This window comes from Sturnira hondurensis, unplaced genomic scaffold, assembly GCF_014824575.4.
Source record: "Sturnira hondurensis isolate 20B ecotype Veracruz unplaced genomic scaffold, ASM1482457v3 Scaffold0013381, whole genome shotgun sequence".
In the NCBI taxonomy this organism is placed as follows: domain Eukaryota; kingdom Metazoa; phylum Chordata; class Mammalia; order Chiroptera; family Phyllostomidae; genus Sturnira; species Sturnira hondurensis.
Genome location: NW_028086012.1, coordinates 3,082,479 through 3,091,990, shown reverse-complemented (window position 1 = coordinate 3,091,990; position 9,512 = coordinate 3,082,479). Strand labels below are relative to the sequence as shown.

The following is a 9,512-nucleotide window of genomic DNA, read 5'->3' as shown; positions in this document are numbered from 1 at the left end:
GAAGGATGGGGAAGGCATTTCTTTAAGAAAGGGAAAAAGAATTCAATTTTTAAAATATGCAAAGTGCTTGAATCAAATTATATACATAATATATTATATATATATTATATCATATAACATGATATATCATATAATATGTATATGTGTGTGTATAATATATATTATATAAACCCATTTGCATCACCTGACTGACCTCTGTTGGCATTTGAGTTTGTAATTTCTGTTCTACATTTTATAAAAAGTTGCCATATTCATGGCGTTGTTTGGACACTGTTTGCAGCTATGGAGTCTGTGAACTTTGTATTCTTATTCTCTCCATTTTATAAAGAGAGAAATGGAGGCCAAGAAAGATTCCTAGGTAGGGAACAGCACAGAACTGGTAATAGAATTATTCCCTGGTTCTTGCGGTTTCTATAATAGATCTGTTACCTTTATCTATAATTAATTGCTGAAATGCAGTTCCCAAGCGAGGAACACAAGTACCCAAGCATCCTTTAAACTGTAAAGAAGCATAAAAATGTATCTTATTCACTGTAGGACCACTAGTGAATAACTTATTTGGTACCTAGTTAAGTACCCACTAAATATTAATATTGTTGTTATTTTAACTTTAATAGCCCATTTCAGTGGTTTTCAACTGTCTTTCAGCTTATGGCCAGTTGATTGATCTAGTGCAACAGTTCTCAAGGGTAGGGCGGGGGCAATTTACACTCCCTCCAATCCCTTCCCCCCTCACCCTGAGACATGCAATGTCTGGAGACAGTTTTGGTTGTCACAACTGGGAGGGAGTAGAGGCCAAGAATGCTGCTAAACATCCTACAGTGCACAGGACGGCCCCCCACAATAAGGAATTATCCAGTCCAAAATGTCAATAGCTTCAATAGCGCGAGAAACCCTGCACCAGTGTAAGGGGGCAGTTTCCTTCTGTCTAAAGCAGGGGTGTCAAACTCATTTTCACTGGGGGTCACATCAGCCTTGCAGTTGCCTTCAAAGGGCCAAATGTAATTTTAGGCGTGTATAAATATAACTACTCCTTAACAGTCAAGCAAGATCTCAGCGCTGCCAATGGGTAGAAACCAGGGGCGGGCCAGATAAAACAAGGTGGAGGGCCAGATTCGGCCTGTGGGCCTTGTGTTTGTTACCTGCGGTCCTAAGGCACTCCTTAGCCCTCTTGGGTGACTGCATGGGGAAGTAGCCTTTGGGGTAAGAAAGACTGGATCCTTCCCTTTTGTTAGTGTCTCTGGTGCATATTAGACATTCAAAATATGCTTACAGCCCTGGCTGGCGTAGCTCAGTGGATTGAGCGCGGGCCTGCGAACCAGACGATCACGGTTCGATTCTCAGTCGGGGCACATACCTGGGTTGCAGGCCAGTTCCCGGCAGGGGACACACCAGAGGCAACCATACATTGATGTTTCTCTCCCTCTCTCCTTCCCTTCCCCTCTAAAGATAAATAAATAAAATCTTAAAAAATATAAAAAAAACAAAATATGCTTACAATTTAAAACTGAATTTAAGTCACAAAGACCCCAACTTCCTTATGTTTATTTGTAAAATGGGGATAAAAGCCCTCCTCTAAAACTGTTGTGAGGGATTATTGGAATAACTGAGATAACCTTGGTAAAGTACTTGGTCGACTGCACTTTCATTTCCTTCCTCAGGTAATTTCTCCCTCCTCCAGATCTGAGTTCTAATCCAGGCTCAGCCCTTTCACTTGCTGAGTGACCTTGTGCAAGTCACTTTTCCTCCCCCGTAGACCTCGGTGGATTCTCTGTAAAATTACAAAGTTGGCTTCTGATCGTCAAGCGCGCTTCCATCCTCTAAATGGGACTGTGAAGTTTACGGACCAGCTTTCTTCCCCCGAGACTAATGGTACGGTCCCTAAGCAGCTTCCCCCACCCCCCTGTTGCTGGCCTTGGTACAGGCCCAGGGGGCCCTGGGGCAGGCTCTCCGGGCTGCCCTTGCCCCCTGCCGAGTTCCGGGACGTCCCTGCGAAAGCTGATTGGCTGGAGCGGTGCCCGGGCTGCGTGGCTATAGGTGAGCCCGAGAGGGGCGGGCGGAGCAGCTGGAGACCCGCTCCTCCCCCTGGGTCGGTCGCTGAGCGGAGCCGCGGGCGGGAGGCCTGACGGACCGACCGACGGACGGGAGGGACGGGAGGCGAGCAAGATGGCGCAGACACAGGGCACTCGGAGGAAAGTCTGTTACTACTACGACGGTGAGCACTGTCCTCGCAGCGGGGGCGGGGCCTGGCCAGGCCGAATCCCGGAGCGGGAGGCTGGGAGAGGCTTGAGGCGCTGGGGAGAGGCTGAGCACGGAGGCTGGAAGGGAAAGGAGGTCGGGGCTGAGGGAGGAGGCTGAGAGGAATGAGGTCGGGCGGAGGAAGGAGGTCGGGCCTGAGGCAGGAGGCTCGGAGGAGTAGAAAGGAGGTGGAGACTGAGGCAAGAGTCTGAGGCCGAGAGGGTCGCTTGGAGAAGCCTGAAGTCATCTTGGTCGGGAATTCTAGAGTCTGATGGGGAGAGTTTGAGGGGATGGGATTCCTAGAGGGGAGTCTGAAGAGGAAGGCAGAATATGATGGAGGACGTTGCAAGGATCTATTTTCCTCCTGGAAGACCAAGGTCTTCCAGCGCCCCTTCCCTTCCTCATCCTTTCTGGGGAGAGTCCTTCAGGAATCCCCAGCTAGTGGTCACCACTGTCCCTTCCCCAGCCTCCAAGCAGGACCTGCAGTTGCTACTGGGTAGTCGGGTCCCTGGGGTTGGAAGGAAAATGATTCCACTTTTTCATGTAGCAAAAATGTACCCAGCCGTTTACTCTGAACTAGGTAGCATTTGGGTGCTGGGCGGTGATCAGTTCACTTCTCCAGCTCAGTTTGCAGGCGGGGACAGACAGTGGCAGTGCTCTCCAGTGCCTTGCTGGGAGAAAGGAACGTGGAGTGTTATCGGGGCCGCGAGAAGAGGCACCGAGCCCAGCCTTAGGAGTTAGCGGTGGAGGTGCCTTCTCAGTTAGGAGAAGAGCAGGAGTTACTAGCCTGGCACAGGGAAGGCAAAGGTAAGAGCAAGTTTGGAGATGAGAGAGCGGAGAGCACCTTTGGCAAACAGCAGGTATATTTGTATACAGCGTGTCTGGGGTAGAGTGTAGAAGGTAGGGAGCAGGGTAAGATTGCAAGTGACGATCCTGGAGAAGTGAGTGGGGACCTCATCATGAAGGGCTGGGCATACTACCCTAAAGAAGTTGTACTTTATTCTGAGGGCACTTGTGAGTCATTGCAGTTTTATATGCAGGCTAGTGACATCATCAGATTTATACTTTAGAACTATCACTCTGGGACAGAAATTAAATTCATGAATGTTGGGGTAAGGAAGAAGGCAAAGAGCCCAAGTTTCTGATTTGGGCAGTTCGATGCTGAGTATTTGGAGGAGATCATGTCCGTTGATAACTTGGGTTGCTTTTTTTTTTTAAAGAAATACTTGCATACTTGTTGAAATGTCTGGGGGATATCTAAGTAGAGGTGCCCAGTTAGGCAGTTGGATATCATTCTGGTCTGCATTTTATAAGACAGAAATTAAAAGATAAAGATTTTGATAGTTGTCAGCATACAGATGGAAATGTTATTATAGAAGGGGACACAATCATCCAAGATGTTGTTATAGGGGGAAAAGAGAGGAGGATCCAAGGTGGAATGCTAAGGAAGTGGACTGAGGAAAAGTCTAGTGTTCTTCATGCTCTGTACTCCCAGTCATAGTCCTGTCACTGTGTGTTGGAATTGCCCATTTATTTCCTCACACTTTCTACAGAGAGTAAATGTCTAAGGGAGAGGGACAATGTCTTATCTGCTTCTCTTTGCTCAACCACCAAAACAGTGTTAGCTCCTAGTAGGCTTTTAGTAAATATTTTTTTCCTTTTTTAAAAAATATTTTATTTATTTATCTTTAGAGGGGAAGGGAAGGAGAGAGGGAGAGAAATATCAATGTATGGTTGCCTCTGCCGAGGACACACAATGTATCGTGTGTCCCCTGCCAGGAACTGGCCTGCAACCCAGGCACGTGCCCTGACTGGGAATCGAACCGCGATCCTCTGGTTCGCAGGCCCATGCTCAACCCACTGAGCTACACCAGCCAGGGCTAAATATTTGTTGACTAAATGAATAAAGATACATATGGAATGGCCAGAGATGTAAGTGAACCAGAAAGTATTAGGTTCCCGAGCTGAAAGAGAAAGGGAATGGCCAGGTGTTGGCAAGAACTGTGAACTGTTTCCTGTGCAGGTTTTGGAATTAAAGGAGTGGGTGGAGGGAAGATCAGATTGAACCCTTTTTGATGAAGCTTGTCCAGGGCAGAGAGAGAGGGGTTTTTTTGTTTTTTAATTTTTGAGATCTTTATTTATTTATCTTTACAGGGGAAGGGAAGGAGAGAAGGAGAGAAATACCAATGTATGGTTGCCTCTTGTGACTCCCCTGCTGGGAACTGGCCTGCAACCCAGGCATGTGCCCTGACTGGGAATCGAACTGCGATCGTCTGGTTTGCAAGCCCATGCTCAATCCATTGAGCTACACCAGCCAGGGCAAGAGGGTTGTTGATAAAGGGAAGATATAGTGGTTGAGAGTAGAGCATATTCAAATTTTTATGGAAAATAGCCAGAGAGCCCTGGCTGGTGTAGTTCAGTGGATTGAGCCACAGGCCTGCGAACCAGAGGGTCGCGGTTCGGTTCCCAGTCAGGGCACATGCCTGGGTTGCAGGCTGGTTCCCTGCAGGCCAACTCCTAGCAGGGGACACACCAAAGGCAACCATACATTGATGTTTCTCTCCCTCTCTCCTTTCCCCTCTAAAGATAAATAAATAAATAAATAAAATCTTTAAAAAAAAATAAATCAACCAGTGGTTTTATAGCTGAGTGGAACAGCAAGTTGTTCTCTCCCTCTCCCCCTCCTTCTCCCTCTCCCCCTCCTTCTCCCTCTCTCCCCTTCCCTCCCTTACTCCCCACCTTTCAAAATCAATAAGTAAAAATTTTTTAAAAAGGGAAAAGACCCAAACTTGAGAAGAGATGTCTTACTTTTTTTAACTTGTAATTTTTTTATTTGTTCATTTTTAGAGAAAGAGAGAGAGAAATGTTTATTTGTTGTTTCTTTTATTTATGCATTCATTAATTGCTTCCTATATGTGCTCTGACCAGAGATTGAACCCACAACCTCTGCGCATTGGGATAATCAACTGAGCCACAAGGCCAGGGCAAGACTTCTTACCATTTTTTAAGTATATTTTATTGATTATTCTACTACAGTTGTCCAATTTTTTTCTCCCCTTTATCCCTCTCCACCCTGATCCCCTCTTCCTCTACCATCCCCCCCTTAGTTCATGTCCAGGAGTCGTACATGTAAGTTCTTTGGCCTCTCCATTTCTTATACTGTTCTTAACCTCCCCCTGTGTATTTTCTACCTACCGTGTATTTTTCTACCTACCAATATTCCCTGTATCTTTTCCCCCATTCCTCCTCTCCCTTTCCTTTTTTTTTAAGGTTTTATTTATTTATCTTTAGAGGGGAAGGGAAGGAGAGAGGGAGGGAAATACCAATGTATGATTGCCTCTGCCAGGGACACACAATGTATCCTGTGTCCCCTGCCAGGAACTGGCCTGCAACCCAGGCATGTGCCCTGACTGGGAATCGAACTGCAATCCTCTGGTTCGCAGGCCTGTGCTCAATCCACTGAGCTACACCAGCCAGGTCTCCCTTTCCTTGATGATAACCCTCCATGTGATCTCCATTTCTGTGATTTTGTTCCTGTTGTAGTTGTTTGCTTAGTTTGTTTTTGTTTCTTTAGGATCAGGTTTTGATAGTTGTGAGTTTGTTGTCATCTTACTGTTCATAGTTTATTTTTTTAACTTATATTAGTTTTTTAGATTTTATTTATTTTTTATTATTTTTAAAAGACTTTATTTATATATTTTTAGAGAGGGGGAAGGGAGGGAGAGAAACATTAATGTGTGGTTGCCTCTCGTACAATCTCCTACTGGGGACCTAACCCACAACCCAGGCATGCGCCCTGACTGGGAATCGAACCAGTGACCCTTTGGTTTGCAGGCCAGCCCTCAATTCACTGAGCCACTCCAGCCAGAGCTATTTATTTTATTTTTGGAGAGCAGGGAGGGGAGGAAGAAAGAGGGAGAGAAACATTTAATGGTTGCCTCTTATACATCACCTACAATCCAGGAATGTGCCTTGACTGGGAATTGAACCAGTGACCTTTCTGTTCACAAGTGGGTGCTCAATCCACTGAACCACATCAGTCAGGGCCTATTTGTTCATAGTTTTGATCTTTTTCTTAGATAAGTCCCTTTAACATTTCATATAATAAGAGCTTGGTAATGATGAACTCCTTTAACTTGATCTTAAAGATAACTCCTTTATCTTATTCGGGGAGCACTTTATCTGCCCTTCCATTCTAAATGAAAGCTTTGCTGGATGGACTAATCTTGGCTGTAGTCCTTGCCTTTCATGACTTTGAATACTTTTTCCTAGCCTGTTCTTGCCTGTAAAATTTCTTTTGAGAAATCAGCTGAGAGCCTTATGGGCACTCCTTTGTAGGTAACTCTCTCCTTTTCTCTTGCTGCTTTTAAGATTCTATCCTTATCTTTAATTTTCGGTAATTTAATTATGACATGTCTTGGTGTGGTCCTCCTTGGGTCCAATTTCTTTGGTATGTCTGAGCTTCCTGGCCTTGCATGTCTATTTCCTTTGCCATCTTGGGGAAGTTTTCTTTCATTATATTTTCAAATAAGTTTTCAATTTCTTGCTCTTGTTCTTCTTCTGGCATCCCTGTGATTCAGATGTTGGAATTTTAAAGTTGTCCTGGAGGTTCCTAAGCCTCTTCTCATTTTTTTGAATTTTTGTTTCTTCTTTCTGTTCCGGTTGAATGTTTATTTCCTCCTTCTGTTCCAAATCATTGATTAGAGTTCCAGTTTCCTTCCCTTCACCGTTGGTTCCCTGTATATTTTATTTCACTTTGTATAGCCTTCACTTCTTCCTTTATTTTGGGTCAGTACTCAAGCATTTCTGTGAGCATCCTGATTAGCAGTGTTTTGAACTCTGTATCTCATAGATTGCCTATCTCATTGTTGCTTAGTTCTTTTTCTGGAGGGTTTTTTTAAAAGATTTTTTAAAATTTATTTTTAGACAGAGGGTAGGGGAAGTAGAAAGAGAGGGAGAGAAACATCAGTAATGTAATTGCCTTTTAGCACCCCCCACTGCCTGCCCCACCTGCCCCACTTCCTGCACTGGGTCCTGGCCTGCAACCCAGGCATGTGTCCTGACTGGGAATCGAACTGGCAACCCTTTGGTTCGATGGCCAGCATTCAGTCCACTGAGCCATACCAAACAGGGCTTCTTCTGGAGTTTTGATCTGTTCTTTCATTTGGGCCACATTTCTTTGTATCAGCACACTCGTCATGTTTTAAGGGGTGGAGACTTTGGTATTTACAAGGGTGAGACAACTCACTTTGCTGTGTTGTGGTTCTCTATGTGGGGGAGAGGTCAGAGGGAACAATACCACTTGCTCTCTTGTCCTGCTTTCAGTCATTTCCTCTACTACCTACAAGCAGACTGGGCCCTTTTGGTGCTGATTCCTTGGTGGATGACGAGTGTGCTGATACAAAGAAATATGGCCTAAATGAAAGAACAGATCAAAACTCCAGAAGAAGCCCTGGCTGGTATGGCTCAGTGGACTGAATGCTGGCCATCGAACCAAAGGGTTGCCAGTTCGATTCCCAGTCAGGGCACATGCCTGGGTTGCAGGCCAGGACCCAGTGCAGGAAGCAGGGCAGGTGGGGCAGGCAGCAGGAGGGTGCTAAAAGGCAATTACATTACTGAGGTTTGTGTACATTCTGGGACTCCTTGGGTCCTTCCAACAGACTCTCCTGTGAGACTAAGAGTTTCTCCCACTGCCAAACCCTCCACAGGTTTTTACAGCCAGAGGTTTTGAGGCTTTAGTTCCTGGTGTTGGACCCTGGGTTGCTCAGTTTGTCTTGTTCCCCAGTTGTTTCTCCCAGTTTATCCACATGTGAATGTGGGACCACCTGGTCCCCCAGCCTGCACCTTGCCACGTGTCCTCTCTGCTTCGGCTGCCCGTCTCTGCCCCTCCTTCCAGTCTCGATGAATGTTTCTTCTTTAACTCCTTGGTTCTCAGACTTCCATACAGTTAGTTTCTTTGGCAATTCTGGTCATTTTTTGTTTTTAAATCGGTTGTTGTCCTTTTGGCTGTGCGAGAAAGCAAAGTGTATCTACCTATGCCTCCATTTTAGCCAGAAGTTAAGACTTTTTACTTTTTAAGAAACCTTAAGAGGAGGAAGTAGGTGAGGACTGTTTGAAAGAAGGTGCAGGGATTAGCCAGAGTATGTATACAGGACCCAAGGACATGTTCAATGGTGTGGGGATTGCGTAAGGGAGTGGAGTGGGGGACTGGGTGGAGAGGGATAAAGGAGGAAAAATTGGGGCAACCGTAATAGCATAAATAATATTTTTAAAAAGTAAGAAATAAAAGAAACAGTTTTGCAGTGGGGTCACTAGCTTGAGACTCAGATTTGCCTCTGCTACTCAGAGGCTTTGTAGTATTAGGCAAGTCACTTTACCTTTATAGCCTCATGTCACTCTCCTATGAAAACAGTGGGGAGAGTGCTTTTAAAGTTTAAAAGTCATATCTAAATAAAAAGAATGATTTCATTTAAAGTCTCTTGGCAACCTAATTAAAAATTATTAAGAGGGCATATTTAATAAAAAAAATTATTTAAGAGGATGGCATCTCTGGGCCCTACCCTCAGGTATTCCCTTAGCTGTCTAGATAAGGTACTTATAATTGTGGAATGCCTATATGCTTTGTTTGGTGTATCTTCCATAGAGATGTCAGTGAATATGATACTTCATCTTTGAATATTTTAAGTATTGAAATAAAAAAAATAAGAAATGTGAAAAATGCCTGGCTGGTGTGGCTCAGTGGTGTGAGTGCTGGCCTGCTAACCAAAGGGTCATTGGTTCGATTCCCAGTCAGGGCACATGCTTGGGCCCTGGCAGTTGTGGGCCAGGTCCCCAGTTGAGGGCATACAAGAGGCAACCACACATTGATGTTTCTATCCCTCTCTTTCTTCCCCTCTCTCTGAAAATAAGTAAATAAAATCTTTTAAAAAAAGGAATGTGAAAGAAATAGATAGGTTATCTTAGTTCCTCAAGGCTAAGCCTTGGCTAGATCCAGGCAAGGGAGTTGCTAGGGATCAAGGCCCATACCAGAGAATGGGAAGCAGGAATCCAGTTATTTATCTCGATATTGGCCTTGTGACTGCCGACTGCCAACAAATTGGATCTTCATCTGGATGTCTCAGCCAATACCTTGAGAACCTATTCTACCTAATCAGCATGGCTGATAAGATTATTTGAGGGGCCCTGAGGACAACTTTTTTGCTCGCCTTCCTTGTTACCACATCTCAAAGTCTGTGTTTTTATAGGACAAGCGTAGGACAAAGGTCCCTATTGAA

General features: G+C 45.0%; 1 protein-coding gene across 2 annotated transcripts in view; it reads left to right on the top strand.

Moving 5' to 3' along the window:
- Positions 1 to 2,068: 2,068 nt before the first annotated feature.
- The window catches only part of HDAC1 (histone deacetylase 1), a 33,860-nt gene continuing 26,416 nt past the window's right edge, over positions 2,069 to 9,512 (top strand). The window contains exon 1 of one of the 2 annotated variants that reach the window (XM_037061560.1): positions 2,069 to 2,215. In XM_037061560.1, coding sequence (XP_036917455.1) covers positions 2,167 to 2,215 — 49 coding nt within the window. In that variant the 5' untranslated portion in view covers positions 2,069 to 2,166. The remainder of the gene's footprint in view (positions 2,216 to 9,512) is intronic. The other variant, XM_037061561.1, reaches the window with a different exon arrangement.